A 21,371-nucleotide genomic window follows, 5' to 3' on the forward strand; every position below is an offset into this window, starting at 1 on the left:
CTGGGTGTTTATGTCAATGGGAGGCTTGCCACTTTGGGGACCAACACTTAAGGACCGTTCGAACATGGGTACCCCACACTTAAGCACCCCTCCGCGGACTAGACCCACCAGCATGCATGGCCCAGAGTCTCGCGCCCCTGGTAAGGCTCCCTTTGTGAACATGGGCTTGCCAAATGGGTATTCGGCACCATTGGGGCTTGCCACATTTCAATATAAATGCTCTGCCATCTGGGCACATTGACCCTGGCTTCCCCGTGGCACAATGGTTAAGAAGCTTGCCTCCCACCCGGCAGAGCCTGGTTCGATACCAGCTTGGGACGCTGAGCTGCAGGACTTGCCATTCGGGTATCACTTTCAAATGCATTGATGCCAAATGGGAACCAACATTCACGGGGGCTTTAAGGGGGGGTCCCGCGCATTTATTGGGCCAAAGGTGGGCTCGGGTCATCACACACACTTGGAAGAATAAACGAAACCAGGCACAACCTCCTCTGATGACCCCCTGCTCTGGGGGGGCTTTGCCAAGGAATGGAGCACCATAACCCCGCATGGAGGTTGGGAGACAGACCCCTTGGACCTCCAGACAACCAGGGGGGACTCATGGAGCTTCTGTACCCAGGAATGGAGCACCATAACCCCGCATGGAGGTTGGGAGACAGACCCCTTGGACCTCCAGACAACCAGGGGGGACTCATGGAGCTCATTTACCCAGGGCTAGGGCACTGAAAGCCCGCATGGAGGGCAGATGAACCACCCCCATGGACCTCCAGAGAACCAGGGGGACTCATGGAGGTTAAGTACCCAGGAATGGAGCACCATAACCCCGCATGGAGGTTGGGAGACAGACCCCTTGGACCTCCAGACAACCAGGGGGGACTCATGGAGCTCATTTACCCAGGGCTAGGGCACTGAAAGCCCGCATGGAGGGCAGATGAACCACCCCCATGGACCTCCAGAGAACCAGGGGGACTCATGGAGGTTAAGTACCCAGGAATGGAGCACCATAACCCCGCATGGAGGTTGGGAGACAGACTCCTTGGACCTCCAGAGAACCAGGGGGACTCATGGAGCTTAAGTACTTGGACCTCCAGAGAACCAGGGCACATCATGGTGCTCAAGTACCCAGGAATGGAGCACCATAACCCCGCATGGAGGTTGGATGAAACAGCCCCTGGACCTCCAGAGAACCAGGAGGACTTATGGAGCTTAAGTACTTGGACCTCCAGAGAACCAGGGCACATCATGGAGCTCAGGTACCCAGGAATGGAGCACCATAACCCCGCATGGAGGTTGAATGAACCACCCCTATGGACCTCCAGAGAACCAGGGGGACTTATGGAGCTCATTTACCCAGGAATGGAGCACCATAACCCCGCAAGGAGGACAGATGAAACAGCCCCTGGACCTCCAGAGAACCAGGGGGACTCATGGAGCTTAAGTACTTGGACCTCCAGAGAACCAGGGCACATCATGGTGCTCAAGTACCCAGGAATGGAGCACCATAACCCCGCATGGAGGTTGGATGAACCACCCCCATGGACATCCAGAGAACCAGGGGGACTCATGGAGCTCATTTACCCAGGGCTAGGGCACTGAAAGCCCGCATGGAGGGCAGATGAACCACCCCCATGGACCTCCAGAGAACCAGGGGGACTCATGGAGGTTAAGTACCCAGGAATGGAGCACCATAACCCCGCATGGAGGACAGATGAACCACCCCCATGGACCTCCAGAGAACCAGGGCACATCTTCACTGAACACTTGGACCTCCAGAGAACCAGGGCACATCATGGAGCTCAAGTACCCAGGAATGGAGCACCATAACCCCGCATGGAGGTTGGATGAACCACCCCCATGGACCTCCAGAGAACCAGGGGGACTCATGGAGCTCATTTACCCAGGGCTAGGGCACTGAAAGCCCGCATGGAGGGCAGATGAACCACCCCCATGGACCTCCAGAGAACCAGGGGGACTCATGGAGGTTAAGTACCCAGGAATGGAGCACCATAACCCCGCATGGAGGACAGATGAACCACCCCCATGGACCTCCAGAGAACCAGGGCACATCTTCACTGAACACTTGGACCTCCAGAGAACCAGGGCACATCATGGAGCTCAAGTACCCAGGAATGGAGCACCATAACCCCGCATGGAGGTTGGATGAACCACCCCTTGGACCTCCAGAGTAGTACCCATGAACCACCGCCATGGACCTCCAGAGAACCAGGGCACATCTTCACTGAACACTTGGACCTCCAGAGAACCAGGGCACACCATGGAGCTCAAGTACCCAGGAATGGAGCACCATAACCCCGCATGGAGGTTGGATGAACCACCCCTTGGACCTCCAGAGTAGTACCCATGAACCACCCCCATGGACCTCCAGAGAACCAGGGCACATCTTCACTGAACACTTGGACCTCCAGAGAACCAGGGCACACCATGGAGCTCAAGTACCCAGGAATGGAGCACCATAACCCCGCATGGAGGACAGATGAACCACCCCCATGGACCTCCAGAGTAGTACCCATGAACCACCAGCACTCAGACACTTAGCAAACAAAGCTAAGCCACTTTGCCACAAGGGAACACCGGTCAGAACACCCAAGTGGCAGGCCTCCCCTCCCCCACACCAGCCAGGGACCACACTACCCATGAACCACCAGCACTCAGACACTTAGCACACCCAGCTAACCCACTTTGCCACCAAGGAACACAGGTCAGAATACCCAAGTGGCAGGCCTCCCCATCCCCCACAATGCCCGTGGACCACACTACCCATGAACCACCAGCACTCAGACACTTAGCACACCCAGCTAACCCACTTTGCCACCAAGGATCACCGGTCGGAACACCCAGGTGGCAGGCCCTCTGAGCTGAAAGTGAAAATCTGACACGATTCTATTCCTAATACAAGAGCTCCATCCAGGGGATTTTGCATGAACTGCATCTGCACCGGTATGGCACCAAAAGCGCCCAAATGGCCCATTCAAAGGAATACCGGGGTGGCAAACGAGCTCTTGCAGCCACTTGGGAATAGTGGCAGCCACTGCGGTGCAAAAGCCTATGGGAAATTTTGCCACTTCGGACCGTGGCCCTAACCTTCCGCAGAACATCTGTAAACATAATTATTTTCCCAGTGATTAGATTAGATTAGATTCCATTAAGAGTAGCAGTGGATTAGAGTAGATTATTCACATTTTTTGACTGGGACTTTTCAAAACATTTCAAGGCACGATGTTGCCACTGATATCCCCCAAAACACTATTTTGCTAGGAAGATGGTTTCACCAAAACAACGTTGAACTGTGGTGAGACTAATCATGTTTAAAAACATAGCTGAGCTAATAAAGCCTTTGGTTGCGCTAAATCTGGACCGGATATGCGCCTTTTCTGGGCTAAATAAAGATTAGCCAACTGATCTCGGCTAACAAAGATGTCGACGGATGTCCAGAGTTTAGAAAGAGGGTTCACGGTGGTGTCGTGGTGTGTTCAGGGTGGACAGTGTTATGCCTTTAGGCCAAAGAGATTTATTTTCTTCTCATGAACTGTATCTTCAGGGGAGTCAGAGTAGAAGGGGTGAAAAGAAATGCAGGCCACACTCTTCAGAGTTTTATTTTTAAGACAAAAAATATGATAAACTACATATTTTACTTTGAATATAACTTGTACTTTACAAATGTTTTTTTCTGACAGATGAAATCCCAGTAAAACAGTGACGTTTGTGGTTGCAATGTGACAAAGTGTAAAAAAAAAAAAAGATAAAGGGGCTGTGAGTACGTTTGCGAGACTCTGTACACATCTGCATCAACAATGCATGCTGTAGCTGCTGGTAGTCATAAATCAAGTTAATCTGCAGAGAAGCAGCGTCATTATTCCTCATGCTTGATGAATTACGCCTTGCTCCAAAAAGGAAAGCCCATCGAAATTATAGCTCAAATATCCAACAACTGAAGTTAGAATCCTCCTGGTGAAAGAGTCAGCCAGTGACCTTAGTTTCCTTTGCCTCAGTATGCGTGCAGCAGCATCAACAATCTCATCTGGAGCTGGATTTTTGACTTTCAAATGATGAAAAAATTATCTTTCTAAATTCAAAGGAGCGTCTTCCTCGAATGTTTCCTCCCAGCATTCCATTGCAGTCCCGATTCATCAATCCAAAGGACGTGTTGCTTGCTTCAAGTGGGGCGGTGCAATTAGATTTAGACATAAAAAGAAGGAAGAGAGATGAGAGTTAGTTTTGTCACAGTGGCTGCTCTATGGAAGCTGAATAGTGCTGGCACAGATTAGTTTTGCTGTGATGCAGTAATTTTCAGCTGTTGGTACCTTTAATAAACCCTATAATTTAAAAACTCTAGTATCAGTGAATGGGAAACCTTGGAGAATGTTCCTATTATGGAAATGTGTTGTATCAACCTTCCAGACCTCTCAGGTCTTCCGGTTCTGATCTGCTCTGCATCCCCAGAGCCAGAACCAAACAAGGAGAAGCAGCTTTCAGCATCTATGCACCACAAATTTGGAACAAACTTCCAGAAAACTGTATAATAGCTGAAACACTGACTTCCTTTAAATTTCAACTAAAAACCCACCTGTTTAGGATTGTATTTGAAACGTAATCAATTACAAATTTATTGACAGAACTTGACTTAATGTCGTGTTTTGATTGTTGATTCTATGTTGAAATTGCACAAAAATCCGTGAGGGACGACGGAGTCCCAGAGCGAAATTCCGTGAAAGAGGTGTACGAAGCCTAGTGCCGGAAGAAAAACAGCGAGTGACTGAGGGTCACTGTGCGTAACACAAACCCTGTAAATTCTAGACACTAACAGGTACCATAGAATTGCACAAAAATCCGTGAGGGATGGCGGAGTCCCTGCTCGAAATTCAGTGAAAGAGATGTACGGAGCCTCGTGCCAGAAGCCCATTAAAATGCTGTCTACATCGTTTTAAACTGTGTGATTGTGAGTGGGAATAAAAATAGCAATAGGTATTTTGTTCCATATAACACAGTAGGAGTGTAACAGGTAAACCTTCTATGGATGCAAACTCGACTAAAAACCCACCTGTTTAGGATTGTATTTGAAACGTAATCAATTACAAATTTATTGATGGAACCTGAATTAATGTCCTATTTTGATTGTTGATTCTATGTTGCTTTGTGTTTCTGTGTTTGATAAGATGTAAAGCACTTTGAAATGCCTTGCTGCTGAAATGTGCTATACAAATAAAATTTGACTGATTGATTGAAAAGAGGAAGAATAGAAAAAAGCCAAGATAAAATTATGTTTTAATATGTCTTCATAATGTTTGTAAAAAAGATCTGTGAAGCTGCTAATAGAACATTAGCTTTATATCAATCTTGAAAAGTCCAGTTCAACAGCCAAACATTTATGCTAATGTCTTTGTGTGAAGCTGAGTTTTAACTTGGAATTAGTTGATTCTCCTGCTTGGCTCTGTATATTTCTGAGGTATTTTGGCTACAAAATGGCGAGTTTGATAATGTTTGAAAAGAATAATTAAAACTTCTCAATGTTTGACATTGTCTAGCAAATAGTTTTACATCAGAATTTTGAGCTTTTAATATTGTGCTTGAACATTACGTCCTTCAGGGTCGTATAGTTATATACCTTGCAACTTTAAAAGGAGCCACCAGCATTTAAATTCACTTGGACTTTACAGAAAGTCTTACAGGATCCAAATAATACATAAAGGCTAAAATAAATACATTTTTCAAAAATATCTTTTCGTAAGTGGTGATGAAAGCTCAGAAATGTCAATGTGTCATTGCAGATAAAGGCAGCATAAAAAGTATTTGCTTGACAAAACTCAATCATTACCAAGAACCAGGGGGAAGTTCAAGGAGTTCAAGGAAGTTTAGGGGACATTTTCTAAAGTAGAATATTTCTGAAAAATTTAAAAGGGGTCTGCCAAAGTTTGTGGTTTTCTGATCCAAATGTTAGGCTGTGATGAAAAGTTAGGTCTAGCAGGCCTGAAGTGTGACCATTAAAGCATAAAAAGATTTACAAAACAGATTGTTTATGTCATTCTTTGTTACATTTACAGAATTAGCGACAATGCAATGGTTAACTAAAAGGCCACCTTTAGCATGTGCGCTATCACTAGCATACTGACTAACATTGACTTTCTTTATTCACAAAGGTAGTAAGATATAAAAAGTAGCTAAAATGCTAATGTTAAGCACGAGGGCTACTACAATGCTACTGCAGGCACTAATAACTGCAGAAGTTCATCCGTTTGAAATAATAGGCAAACATACACTTTTGTAATGCGTCAGCACTTTGGCAAGGTCTGAAAAAATCTGAGAAGAAAAGAAAATAGTAAGGATGATGGCAAATGGCATCAAGCAAAGCAAGAACTACAAACTTGTACAACCCTGTGCTACTGTCTGTCTCCATATCAAAACCAGTTTTATATTCTGATGGATCAAGAAGATTCAGCTCAAGACAGAAGGTTATGTTGCAAAACCAACATTTTCAAGCTCAACTTACCTTCGCAGCTTCACACAGACAAGCCAAACACCTTCAAGCTTCATTATTGGATGGTGAATATGTTCTATGCAGTCATGGTGATGCTTTTCAAACCCAAGACTAACCCTAACTGTACGGACTGTTAAGCATGGTGATGGTAACATCATGCTGTGGGACGGTTTTGATGCCACTGGTACTGGTAGATTAAACAAGGACGATAGAGTAAAAAAACGGAGTCTGTTTCAAAATTCTCCAGCTTTCCTGCAAAAAAGAAAAACCAGCTTGATAATTGAAACTTGAACATAAACAGGTTTTCCACTAGGAAAGTGAGTCCAAACACCAATAAAACTGGTTTTAGAATGAATAAAGCCAGCCGACTTTAACATTTGGGAATGAATTACCAAAGCCCTGACGTCAACCTTGTTAAAACTCAAGCTCATTCGAGGACGCCAACCAATTTACTCTTCTACTTCTGATAAGAGTGGTGAAGTATTCAGTCAGAAAGAATTACGCTAGAGGTTTATTGATGATGACAGACGGTTTCACTTCCTAATCGGGTGTGGTTGTGGGTGTGTATGTTTGAGCATATGTACACTCTGCTTTGGGTGAATTACTAAGCTAGTTTTTGTTTATACAGACAGTTTATGTTATAGCTTAAAGTGGAACACTAAACATTCTGTCCATGCATTCATTGAAATCAGGTTCCTGTAAATCTCTTATACTCACCTGTGTTTGTGTTTGTACCAAGCTAAATGCATATTGATTTTACTCTTTTGTTATATAGCTTCATAAAGCTACACCTGGATGCTACTGTGGAATCTGCTACTCTGAAGTGAAAGTACACTCTCTGTCAATTCTTTGCTTTTATGATATAAGTGACTTGGTATTTAACAGGTTCTATAAAGAGATGGCACAGACTCTGATTCAAATTCAGAATTAGATATAAGTAATGGAGTGGTTCTTCTTCCCTACAGTTGCCACATCCTTGCAGGGAATGAAAGATTGCTGCAAAGTCAATGATTCAGATGTCTGTGAGACAGTTATTTTTTGTTTTTGGGCATGTGCACCGACTGATGGCACCCTTTGAATTTCGTTGTCCTTGTAACAATGACAATAAAGATTTATCTTATCTTATCTTCCCTTAATAATGTTTTACCAACTACACCGTGTTCCAAATTATTATGCAAATTGGATTAAAGTGTCATAAAGATAACATTTTTTGTTGTGCTATTAAATTTATAGATGGTATTGTGTGTCAGGGCTCTTTGAATCACTATAATTAATTTCAGAGAGCTGGTTGATTAGTTTGTCTGGTGAGCTCAATGAAAGGAAATCTACTTAAGAAGGATGTTCCACATCATTAAGCAGGCCACAGGTTTCAAGCAATATAGGAAAGAGAAAGGATCTCTGCTGACGAAAATCATCAGATAGTGTAGTGCCGTATGACAACGTATGAAAACATTAGATGTTTAACAAAAACTGAAGTGCCATCATTGTACTGTGAAGAGATTTGTGGCTGATTCAGAACAAAGATGGTTTGTACAGATAAAGGCAAAATGAGGAAGGTTTCTGTTAGACAAATTCATCGGATTAAGAGAGCAGCTGTTAAAATGTCATTACAAAGCAGCAAACAGTTATTTGAAGCTGCTGGAACCTCAAGGTGGAGGATCCTCCAGAGGCTTGTGGTGCATGAACCTACTACTGGGCCCCTAACCAGAGCTCACAAGCAGAAACAGTCGCAGTGGGCCCAGCCGTACATGAAGATTAATTTTCAAACAGACTTGTTCACTGATGACTGCTGTGCAACTGGTCCAGATGGACGCAGTAGTGGATTGGTGGTGGATGGCCACCACGTCCCAACACGGCTGTGACGTCAGCAAGGAGGTGGTAGAGTCATGCTGTGGGCTGAAGTTATGGGGAGAGAATCATTGGTCGGCCCCTTCAGAGTCCCTGAAGGTGTGAAAATGATCTCAGCAAAGTAGATGGACTTTCTGACCGATCATTTTCTTTCTTCACAAAGAAGAGCCGCACCTTCAGTAGCAAAATCATCTTCATCATGACAATGAATGCTGCAAGGAATACCACTGTGTTATTGGCTGCTATGAGAAACTCATGGTGTGGTCACCATCCACCTCTGACCTCTGACCTCAACCCCATTGAGAACCTTTGGAGTTTCCTCAAGCAGAAGGTCTGAGGGTGGAATGCAGTTCATATCAACCCAGCAGCTCTGGGAAGGTTTTCTAACATCCTGCAAAGAAATTCAAGCAGAAAATTTCCACAAACTCACAAGTTCAATGGATCAAGAATTGTGCTGTGATATCAAAGAAGGTCCTATGTTAACATGTAACTCGGTCTGTTAAGATGTTTTTGATTGAAATAGCTTTTGATTTTAGCACATGGGACCATTTAATGCTGCACATTCAAAGAATGACCGTTTGCAGTTCTTTATAATCCATAATATGTTTAGAAAATCTGCTGTGCATAATAATTTGGAACAGTGATTTTGAGTTTCTTTATTTTTGAAATAATTACTGTTCTCATGAGGAGCTTTGTTCAGTAAAATTTGACTTATACTGTAATAGTTAATGACTTGAAAATTATACTGAGCATCATTTGCATTGACCATTTAAGAAAATCTGAGAAAATATCACTTGCATAATAATGTGGAACACAGTGTACCTATTCAATGTGGCTGTTGTATAAGAATTAGAGTTAAACTAGACAGTATATCTGAATCTGACTTTTTGTTTGAACTGCTCTGCAGAAAATCACCAAACATAACTTGTGCTTAATTGGGGTCTGTATAATTGATGTATATTGTGTCTCAGATAGCACACTGTGTCTTGTGTAATAAACCAAGTTGAAATTGAACCGAAAATACAGTAGGTTTTCTGGATTCTGTTAATTACTCTGTTAAGGATGTAGCTAATAAGTGCTAAAATAAACACATGGCTTTATTAGTTGATCACACAATTGATGCGATCACCTAACTCTTTGTGCTCAGAAGTGGGATTTTCCAAATTCCCATTTGGAAATAAAACAAGAGAAGCCTTTGTAGTCAGAATTCCAACTCTCCGAGCATCCAGGAGTTTAGCATCCAGTCCGACTGACATGCACATACAATGTAATGAACCTATTTACTGGAACCTCTGGCAGCTGGAATCTCTTTAGGCCAGTGGCATACACAGTTATTTAAAATGTCTACTTGCAAGATATTTGTGTTGTGTTTAAATTGAAAGATTGAAGAGAATTATATGGCTTTGGCTTGTAATGCTAATAGTAGTTAGCACAACAACAATTAGCAAATCCTGGTGTTTTGTGACTTACAACTACTACAGCTCCCCAGATGTTAGAACATTAACACAGCAACACATTTCTTGACATGTTCTCAAAAACACAGGTTTAACATTTGCCCATAAAACATTCAGCTGATGGATTTTGGTCTTGAGTGTTTATTAGATAATATATGAATGTCTTATTATTAGTACATAAAAGTTTGTGCGCCTCACTGTCTCAATGACCTGAGTTGGATCTGGCTGAACAGCGTCGGGTTTCTCGTTAACCTCAACTTACCAACAGTGCCTCCTGGTTTTCAGCCAGCGCTTGCTTGGCCAGGTAGCGCTCTCGCTTGATCTTCAGCTCCAAGGACTCGGGTACGTCGGGTACGATCCAGTCAATGGCTCGCAGAACAAAAAATACCACATGCTATGTTGAAGGAAAAAAAGAAAGAAGACAACAAGATGGCACCCTTTACACTGAGGAATAATTAAATCATTTCTAACCTCTGGATTGACTGTTGGAAATGATCCACTAAAACTTGTATTAGAAGACAAATATGCAGGGAGAACATGATTCAACTGAAGAAACCCATAGTTTTAAGCTAAACATTAGTGGATTTCAAGTGTCTCCATTCAAACCTCAAATGCAATGATAAAACCAAGTCGCACGGCGAGGAGTTCCCAGTAGAAGAGTGTATACATTCCATCATTGTCTCTGAATGCTTTATATCTGGAAATAAATGAAGCATAGTCAATGTAGAGCATGTACAGCTGCAGAACAAGAAGTCATAACAAATTCAATTTGGAAGGCGACCTACACTGCCCTCTACTGGTCAAGTCTAGGATTTCAAAAACGCAAAAGAAAAATGCAACTTTTGTATTGAACAGAAATACAATTAAACACCTAATCCTGATTCAGTTAAACATTTACATTCAAATGAACTCAACAATATTTTATCTCAACAAAAAAAATTAGTAGTGGTATAATGATTTATTCACATTCAAATCAATCAGATTAAGTCCACGGCCCCTAATCTGTGGGTCATAAAGTACCAACACGGAGTTCTTCGGATAATATCCAAAAATCAAATCAAGTTTAGAAGTGCTAAAAGTAAACACTTTGAATAACTGTTACTAGAGATTATAAAAGAAAAATTACATTCTTGAATGAGTATCTTCATTCAAGTTTTAGTAAATAAATCTTGAGAATCTAACAAAAATTACCAACAAACCACGAAATTAAGATGCCACAGAAAGTATATCTTACTTTCCTCTGGCTTTTGTAAAGAGTAATTGCCACTGACATGGCAAGGCATTCAGACTCACCCCAATGTTTACATTAGCTAAAATAAATAAATGAGAAAATAACGCTGAACCTGTTTGTACACTTCTCTAAAATACACCAAAATGTAGAAAACTTTCTTAATTAATTTATTTCCAATGTTTTCGAGAAGCCTTGACTTATAAATTCAATGTTGCCACCATACCTGCACCTGGGGTAGTCAGTGTAGTTGAGTGGTGCATAGGCCAAGGTGAAGTTAACATATCCATTAAGATCATTCCTGAACTTGTACTGGTAGAGCAGGCGTGGTAAAAAATCTGATGTGAAGGCGATTAGAAAGGCCTGAGAAAATAAAAGCATCACCATTTTGTTAAACACATATTCATCTTAGTGATAACTATGCAACATCTTGTAAAAGCATAACTACAGATCTACTGACGTTGGCAATGACAGACAGATGGGACAAGGCTTCTAAGATGTTGAACCAGACTCCGATGTTTTGAGCCCGCTCAGCCACCGGTCGGCGGTACTCGCACACAAACTTGTGGGCGTCAAGGCGAATCTCCACCCAGTTGTTCAGGAGGGCGAAGAGCGGCGCGAGGGGGAACGCTGCTACGAAAATTGTGATGAACCCAAACTGGAGGACTGGAGGACAGGGAGACAGTTTTACTCTGAGCAGCCAAGCATAAAATTACAACTAATGCCCTCCAGAACTATGGGTCCTGCTGGTGAAGGTGTGTTCAAAGGCCTTAAATAAAGGGTTGTTATAGAGGCTTGGTGACTTTCTAACTGTACGTCTGGTGAAATTTAGGAGATTCTCTGTCTTCTTGCAGCCATTTAATAAATTATGAGGATCAACACTTCCTGTCTCTCCTATTTTTAATGGCTTGGTTTGAAAAAGAGGCCTCTGTATCACATCATAGTTATGCCCAAGAGAAACATGACAGTCAAGGATTACATATTAAAAAATCCTAGACATTGACTCTTTTTTTTAACAACCAAATCAGCTACGGTACTATCTACTATCAATTAGTGCCAAAAAACATGCCCCCATTGATTTTGTGAAAACTATTTTTTTTACCATGTTATTTTGCCATGAACATAAACCCTTTGGCTCTGTTTCCAATTTTGTGAGGTAGGGCAAGCATTTCTTACACAACTTTGCACTGGTCTGTCATTCATTTATCTTAAAAATATACTTTTCCGGTAAAATCTTAATCACAAGAGCCAATTACTGCTAAACACAGGATGCCACACGACCTTTTTTGTCTCTGGGAACTCGTGATATTCATCTTTTAATCAGTATTAACCCTCATTCAACATGTAAACTACATGAACTTTCTTCATTTAGCTTTCTCCAGCTCAATGAGGAAAAAACAGGTTCTTATTTGTACCCCAGATGACCTTCAGGTCCTTTAGATTATGAACTACTCTCCTTATAAACTCACGTTTAAAAACTGGGGAGATTGTTCTATACCTTTAACCCATCTCCTCTCATATTGACCAGCTGTGCCAATAAGTGAGAAGGGCTATGTATTAATAACATCTTTATTGATCTGGGAATTGATCCAAAAAAGGAAAAAGTTCTTATCTAATTACCCATTTCCAGATATTCTTCAAACAGGCCCCCACATGGTACCAGCTTGTAGTCTTCCTCCCAGAGCCGAGGCTCGTCTTGCTCATTATCTCCCAACACGCTGGCCAAGGTTCTTTTCTGCCGCCAGGCTTTTACTTTGCTGCATACAAGGAATAATAGATGGGTTAACATGTAAATAATCATTTATCAGTTGGACTGGATGTAACGAAAAGCAACGTCACTGTAAATGAACAAGATGGCCTTTTTGGAAACCACACAGATATGAATTTAGTTTGATCAGCAGCATGGTTGTACAAGTGGCAACATACGGTATAATGAACTCCTGGATGTTGTTGATGAGCTGCTTTCCCACCATTATGATGAAGAGTTGTTCAGCCAACTCAATGAGGCAACCACCAGGACCACACTGAAATCACAAGGCGCACAGAAACAACTCAATGCAGCAACACAGGAAGATAGTGTGAAACATCCCAAGAATTCATATTTAAAAAGCACTAACATCTTCGTTTCTCATCCCAAACAAGGTTCCATAGTTTGTAGGGTAACCCACAAACCTAAACACACGGAGACAAAAAGAGAACCGCTTATATTTCTAGAGGAATGAACATCTGATCAAGTGTTTCATGTGACTGGGCCATGTCTTACCTTCCCTTAAAGAAAGCCACGTAGAAGGGAGACGAGTAGAAGTTGACAAACTGGAAGATGAACACTTTGAGGGTGAAAGCGTTATCATGCTGGGTTTGGGTTCTGTGCATCTCTGTAAAGTGAGTACAGAGAAATGCAGTGATGAAGTTGAAGAAATGTAAAAAGATTTAAGGGGAATTGCTAAATACTGTATCTGAGTAAGGTACTAGCAGATTTCACTCTAACAAAAGCCAGCCTTTAAAAGGATGAATTTGGTGTTTTCATCATTTAGTGAAAAAAAACAAACAGAATGTTATCTTTTCTTTTTTGAAAACTTTCAGCTTACATTTCCTTGCAGACAAATACAGTGTTGATCGTTTACAGCTCAGATGTTTCCCAATTCTGCATTGACTCTTACCCCATTTGGTGAGCTGCTCAGCTAAGGCCGTATAAACCTGACCCATTACCAGAATGAAGCCCAGGTTCACAATGCTGCTGCAGATGTTAGCTATGGTTCCAGCCTGAGGAGGAAATGACATCGGCGCTAATGTTTCTAACATATTTTAAATCAAACAAAGGAATCTGACATGTTCTGCGTAGATCTGACATGCCTCTGTACGCAGCACAGGGCTCCCGCTCTGGTACATCATGACGCTGATGACTCCTCGACACATGACCACTGTCACCAGGAAGATTATCACCACACACAGCTGAGGAGACATTATGTTGCAGAGGAATTGTTTTGGTTGAAAAAGAAAATGTTCAGAAAGTGAAATTCGTCTACCATGATGGTTCACAGCCAGAAAGTTGACTGAAGAGCAAACTTCATGATCTATCCAGTGCCTTACTCTGAGGTTTTTATTGATGGTGGAGCTGCTTGATTTTTATTTTTATTTATTTATTTTTTACAATTGTCCCAGTTCTCTTTAGAGGAATGTAGGAACAATGACAAAGATAATCAGATCATCTTTAGTTCAATGAGGCTATCACTTCAATTTGTTATACCTCTTCTTAACTCCACTGAGTAGAGACAACTCCAATGTCCTGAAACTGCCAATAAAAAGGTTTCAGTAGCTATGCTATTTCTATACATACACACTGTTTTCTAATGTATTTAGTTAATAAAAACACTTATGCTAACACTTATAATTAACCTACTGAAGTCAGATCGCCAAAACGCTCAATGACAATGATGGCATTATTTTTAAAAAGTATTGGTATCGGCGACAATATCCCTGAATTTACTAGGAATAAGATCAATACCAAAATTCTCAGTATTGCACACCCCTACATTTATGTCAAGTAAGAAGTCATCAGACACGACTCACCATCAGGACAATGACCATGGAGCCAGTGAACATGCGAGACAGTCTCGTCTTCTCTGGAAAGTACGGCTCTTTGACTCCAGTCACTGGATTTTCCTCCACAGTTGGGGCCGTGGCGGCAAACTCAGGACGGGGACGTTCCTGAGAGGAACCAGCAGGTCAGGTTTCTATTCAGCAAAGCTTTGTTAGTGTGCATTCTCTAAATGAAAAGGTACTGCTGAAGGTGTTTTGTGATAAATTAACCTCAGGAAATAGATGGAACAAGTTTTTAAATACTATCATTTTCTCATGTTACTCCACCACAACATCTTTCAGTCTTTCCATTTGCAGGAACCATGAGAATAAATCAGCATAGGGATGCTCATGCTAATGTAACAAATAACCTCCTCCTCATGGAAATCCATGCAGTCCCAATGATGGGCCAGAGTAGCCATCTTGCGCTTCCAGAACTCCAGAAAGGTCACGGCCCAGAAGGACATGAAAACGCTGAAGAGCACGGTACCGGGGTGGTCGAACAGGTAGCCAAGCTGTAGCACGCAGTGGCAAGGAACAGGTTTAAGCTCTGAGCTTGTTCATGTTGTGACTAAACTGAGTTTCACCGCAATTTAAGGAGTAAATATAGCTTACCTTTGCCATGGTGCAGATATCAGACATGTTCCAAGCATCGCATGTTTTACAAAGGGGGCACATCGGATACTTCGCACCACTGGTACAAATGTCCTCCCTGTTGACAGTCCCAAATAATCTTCAAAAATGCACATCACTTTGGCTTAAAACTGGAATAAAACACACTATAGTTTGTCATCGAGTGAGAAAATGTGAAAATGTTTATGGGCTGTCGCTGTAAGTTTGCAAAGCTCTACTATCGCTTGGTGAAATTTACCCTTTCAATGTGTCTCGCTTAATTCGCAAATAAGTGTTGAAGATTCTAGAAAGGTTTATTTCCCTGCAAATCACAGCATTCCTTGGAGGACAGCTATAACATGCTTTTTCCTCAGAGGATCAATGCTAATCTCATATCTGTACATTAGGTGCTTCACTGCAGCTGGTGCCAAATATCGAACTCGACAGCCTCAGAAGTAGAAAATCCATCAACTTCTCTGCACGAACAGATCTTTCTTGCCAGAAGTTGTGGTCGTATCATTACCTCGGCATTACCGCTGCTAATCATCTCTAAATGTTGCTTCATATAAAGCTGCTCTGCTCTATGTTGCAGTGAAGCATGTGTAGTGTTTCCTGTGGTACTCTTTGTGTTTTCATTGGAGACTCACGCTGGTGTGTTAGTGTCCATGGACATGACTCCTGACACAAAAACCAGCGTTCCCACTATGGCCGCCGGCAGCAGCCAGGCTGTGTAGAAACCTGCAGGGAACACAGAGCTCCATTAGAGTGCAGCTCTCAGTTGATGGAGGGGAAATGAAACTACAAAGCTGCTCCGAGGTTGATGCTGCGCTGCAAGAGACGGTTCTAATGGTTTAACTGTCCCAAACACATCCACATGTCTTCTGCTGATGCTGCTCTGGTCCTGTTGTTCATCTATTCCTATGAAACATACTTCCACCTGCTGTTTGTTTGCTCAACACATAATTCTCTGTCAACAGTATCTGCCAGACAGCTGCTGCAGTAGGCTATAAGCTCGATTTTTTTTTTTTATTCATTTATTTTCTGCAGTTCAGCAGTGTCGTCCCTTCAAGGTTTTAAAAGGAGTTTTGAAGTTTTGTTTTAGTTCATCAGTTGAAGGACAACGTTGGTTAATTGACTAATTTCATTTTGATTTTAAGAGTTCCCAGCTCTCAAAAATGTTTACGTTTTGAGCCGGAGAGAGAGAGATCACAAGGACAAGCAGAAATAAAGAGAGATAAAGTTAGTTCATCAGGAAGACACTAGTTCATTATGACACCAAATAACTCAGCAACACTAATACAGTGCAATGTACTTTTAATATTCCTACATATTGGTGCCCCATCTCAGCGCCATTTGAAGTGAGCTTGCTTAGACACTTTAAAAGGATAAAGTTTTCATCTGTGGTGTGTGTGTTAGATGGCAATAGTAGCTCAAGGAGGAGGTATAGGAGATCAATCTTTTCACATATTATCTGTTTCCTACTATATTGTCCCAAGATGGTGACAATTTTAAGAAATATATAAAAAAAAAAAAACTTTTTTTTTTCACAGTTACTTACTCCACCTTTAAGTTACGTTCTTCACTCTGAAAATGGAGCTCTAGCAAGTATACAGAGTAACTCAGATATTTCCAAAAATAAGAATGATTTTATACCTAGCCAAGCAAAGTAGAGGGCAATCTTCTCTCCAAAGTACTCCCTAATGTGATCTAGTGGTTGGTACTTGAACCATTTGCACCAGCGAGCCCAGTAGTAGTGCAGGACCTGCCTCTGGTTGAGCTCGTCAGCATGGATCTCGTGGCTCGGAAGCTTGAAAGGTCCCTGTTGCAAGTCAAAAAACGAGGCTGATTAGAGAGGGAAACACAGCTAAGGTAAACATTACCCAGCAGATAACAATCTTTCACCTCATGCAGAGGATAAGCTGCTGTGTAGGCCCCTTCATTTACCAGTCTGTCCACGCCAACCTCCGTCCTCTTTCTTTTGCCGTACACCGTCCGAGCTAGAATCTCATAAACCTACGTTAGAACACAAGACTTCATCTGTAGGATGAGGGAAACACAACCATCCCAAAACACCGCTATGCGGTAACAGGAGTGTTTACTTACAACCTGGTGTCTCTGAGTGTTAGTGAAGTAGCTGTCTTGGTCTTCGGAGCCGAGGAATCTACATAAAAGCAATTCATTCATGAACATACAGACACCGGGTCTGAATTTGATGTGCTTGGGGTCGCTGATATCAAGTGGAACTCACCTGTTCATCTTTGACTTGCGGAAGGCGCATGTGTAATAGTCCAGCGGCCTGTTTGGCACCGATTCCATCATTATGTTGGGAACGCAGAGTCTTCTTAGAACAACGGAAGATGTGTTTAGGTCCAGGTGTTGCTGGGCCTGGAAATCCCGAGAGACTTACAATTTGCTTTTTTGTGGCGATATAGGTCTTAAATTCCATTCATAATGATCTTAAATGGGTCTTTAAAAGACTTAAATTTGAGTTAGTGAAACCTACAGAGACCCTTGGCAAGGTTAAGGGGATATAAATAGTTTTGGATGGCAGTGAATTTATTAAAAAGACAAGTTTTATCTTTCCTTAATACCATCTCTCTGTAGCAAATGAATGTGTGCTCCACGGCAAATGGGATTAATATGAATCAGTTTCCAAAAAAGGGACAGAGATATTTAAATGGTCCCGTTAAATGATTGTAAGGAACAGCTTTGCTGACCTGCAGTGGAGCTCGGAGGCAAAGTTCCTCAGCATAGTAAACCAACACATCCCAGGGGGCGCTGACTTTAAGAAAATGTATGGTTTTCTTTTCATTCGCAGATTCCTCCTGAATGGAGAGAGCGGAAAGAGAAAAGCTGGTGAGTGACATTAAAGAACATGAATTCTGACAGTCCTCCTGGACTAACAAAATAAACAACAGCACCTTTTCCAAGAGCAGTCCGGCACTCTGGAGGTTCTGGACAAACTTGTCCCTCCACTCTGCCTGTTGTGCAGACTCCCCATCCTCACAGTTCCCGTTGCTTTTCCCCTTCCCTCGCTGCTTGCCCCGTGACCGGATCTCCCACACCAGCACAAAATCTGAAAGCCAACATTAAATTCTAAAATAATTAACTGGAAGCCCAAACATGATTCAAAACAACACTGGTGATGCATACCAATTTTAGTTCGTCCATCTCTGAAGTGGTTGCCCATCTTTGAGACCGCTTGGTTATCTCTTGTCATACAGTGCAAATTAATTGGATCATCGCCGTGGACGTGGCACTTTGAAGCTGCGGCTGAAAACTGAGAAGGAACGTGATTTGGCCAATATGACAAACACGTAACTTGCTAAATCATTTATTCACGTTTTGTCAATGTAAAACCTCAAACTGTAGCATATTTTCTTGGAGTTTTATGTGTTATATCAACACAAAGTAGCTTAAAACTGCAACATGTGATGAAAATAAAAATTATCCTGGCATTTTTCTGCCTCTGTATTGAGCTCCCTCCTCTCTAGAGTCACCCTTTGCTGCAGTTACAGCAGCAAGTCTTCAGGATACGTCTCTGCCAGCTTTGCGCAGTAAGAGACTGAAATTGTCGAGCTTTGCCACAGATTCTCAACCAAACTGGGTTGTTCTAAAACAAGTTGATTTTCATCTTAAATGTCCTATTGCAGCACCGGATCTGAACTTATTTTGTCCAGCTGGAAAGTAAACCTCCACCCCCAAATCAATGCAATTCAACTCAAAGAAACTTTATCTATCCCAAAGGGAAATTAAATGTTGTTGTAACTTGTATCATGACAGGAGTCTGGAGAGGCTGTTGCTGCTGCAGTTGGGGCTGCAAATAATGATTCTTTCAGTAATCAATTAATCTATCAATTATTTTGACAATTAATCGATTAATCAGATAAAAAAAAATACTATTGGCACATTGTGCTGGTTTTTCATTTGACCACATAGGGCCTTTGCTATGCAATATTAGAAATACATTAAAACTATGAAATAAACAAATAATTAACTTTTTTTAAATAAACATTTTGTTGTTTAAAGCAAACCATTGCATTCCGTCAGTCAGTTTGAACTGAGTGAATATATATTTAAAAAAAAACCACTTGAGGAGTTTTGGATAAAACACATTGACAAACAAAGATGTTTTTAAATACATTTTATATCTTAAATGCAAAATGCATAAATATATTTTGTACAGTTTTGGCTTAATTACTGCTCTGAATGTGTGTGTTTGGGGCGGGAGTTCAGCAAAAGGCCTTTTTTGAGTATGTATACGACAGTTAGCAATAAATGGACTACAAAGTTGATTGATGATTATTCCAATTATAATTCATCACTATTAATAAAATTAATTGTTTCAGCCCTAATGTTGGTCTCATGATTCTCCTGACATGCCAGTAGCTCAACCTTGGGGCAGCAGAAATGGAGCTGCTGATGATATCCAATGCATTTCTTTTATGTTTTTTTTGTCTTTAAGGAGTTATAGATTTTTTTTAAAAAAATTGTTTGAAGTAGGTAAACCAAAAAAAAAATCACAATAAAATATTTGTTTGCATTTTAAATGTCATGAATATTGTGGCTCGCCAGTAGTTTAAATTTGGCAGTTTTGGCACCAGGCGCAAAAACAAATTTGGACACTACTGATTTAGAGGTATCGGAGTAAAATGGGCTGAAGACAAAAGCACCACATGATTCTCAGGTTTTTTTATTTGTGGTGTTTTGAAGACCATGCATAATTTTCCTTCTAAAGCGGAAAACTGTTATTTTGGCTTCCAAAGATCACTAATCTGAGGCTTTGCTGGCGAACACTTCCCTGCCTTTGGATGAGATTAAACCCCACACTCTTGTGCAAGACACTGCACCATAAAAGCCTGCACTCTGCAGTAATGAGCCCGGAAACATGGAGACAGAAAGCAGTCCCTGTGCTTTCTGCATGATAACACGCGCACTATATACGGCACAGTCATTTAGCCCACAAGCAACTTCTTGTGTGCGCATCAGAATTTCCAGCAGCAGAGACTGCAGATCCAGATTCCCAGCTAAACGCGTGAAGTTAGTGAAGTGCGAAAAGATGAGGCAGAGAAACAGAGCAACGTATTGGCCACATGTCGGGTGTGCTGCACAGTATGCAATTATGTGAGAGAAGTAAAAAGTAAAAAGAAAAAAGAAAGGTGCTTACACATCGTAAAGGGAAAAAGTCCCCGTTCTGCAGACTGCCGTAGCCGTCTGTGGTGTGAGCTTCACCCCTGGCGTCCAAATCCAGAAGGACTTCTCTGTCTCCACTCCGCACCTCCCAGCTCTTCTTCATCATAGTGGAAAAAAAAAACGCACTGCTGGCTGTCTACAAAAATATAAATAAAAAAACAAAACAAAACAAAACACAGTATACTGATGATTTACATGAAACCTGTGCAACAACATACAAAATCTGTAGTTTTCTCTGAAGTAGAATTGTGCAAACAGCATCTTAAAGAAATAACAAAGCAAGCCAAATAAATGAATGGATACCTTCTCTGCAGTGAAAACTAGGCTGGGGGATTTGCAACAGTCTGTGCTTCCATTGTGCTCTTCCTCCTCTTCATCTCAGCATCCTTCAAGTCCCCCCCCCTCAACTAGCCTCCCCCCCTCTCACTCCCCTACACGCACACCACCCCCAACTTCAGCGCCACTGCATTAGCTGTGGAGTACCGTAATGCATCCAACTCAGGGGCAGCGGCACATTCTCTGCTTTGCTGCATCCCAGCATGAGAGACGCACCCTGCACATTTCAGAGGCATAAATAATTGAATGTGGAGTCGGGAGCAGAAGCCCTCTGTGACTGTAATAGAAGATAAAAACGCATCTGTTGAGTGCGTTTTCCTGTGTCCACGAGAGAAGATTTAGTGCATTCTCACAGCCAGGTTTGAACGTGACAAACATTTGCATAATTTATTAAGCATGAACATCAGCAGGAGAGCTCCGCCCTGCGTGGCTGTAACTTTAACGCAGGAGTGAGGGGACGAAAAAAAAAAGAGAGAGAGAGAGAGAGAGAGAGAGGGAGAGAGAGAGAGAGAGAGAGAGAGAAATCAGATGACAGTTTACTTTTCAGTTTGGTGAGAACCATAAAGCTAGTGAAGAAAATGTTAATAGAAGTTCTCAACAAAAATCTTAACTTTGGCCTTTTAATGAA

The 21,371-nt window shown here is 41.9% G+C and overlaps 1 protein-coding gene across 1 annotated transcript; it reads right to left on the minus strand.

Annotated features, from left to right (window-relative positions):
• Positions 1-3,696: 3,696 nt before the first annotated feature.
• LOC102220875 (anoctamin-7) lies at positions 3,697-20,799 on the minus strand. Its single transcript, XM_014471280.2, has 24 exons — positions 20,711-20,799; positions 20,382-20,543; positions 18,368-18,494; positions 18,136-18,290; positions 17,932-18,039; positions 17,463-17,599; positions 17,318-17,375; positions 17,117-17,227; positions 16,868-17,033; positions 15,862-15,952; positions 15,218-15,314; positions 14,974-15,117; positions 14,594-14,731; positions 13,877-13,975; positions 13,684-13,786; positions 13,287-13,398; positions 13,141-13,195; positions 12,950-13,047; positions 12,644-12,780; positions 11,484-11,689; positions 11,250-11,386; positions 10,402-10,492; positions 10,058-10,189; positions 3,697-4,172 (listed from the first exon to the last, which is right to left on the minus strand). The coding sequence occupies exons 2-24, from the start codon at positions 20,511-20,513 to the stop codon at positions 4,149-4,151; spliced, it is 2,658 nt and encodes an 885-aa protein (XP_014326766.2). The 5' UTR covers positions 20,514-20,543; positions 20,711-20,799; the 3' UTR covers positions 3,697-4,148.
• Positions 20,800-21,371: the final 572 nt, after the last annotated feature.

The sequence above is a fragment of the Xiphophorus maculatus genome, chromosome 1, assembly GCF_002775205.1.
Source record: "Xiphophorus maculatus strain JP 163 A chromosome 1, X_maculatus-5.0-male, whole genome shotgun sequence".
Classification (NCBI taxonomy): Eukaryota; Metazoa; Chordata; class Actinopteri; order Cyprinodontiformes; family Poeciliidae; genus Xiphophorus; species Xiphophorus maculatus.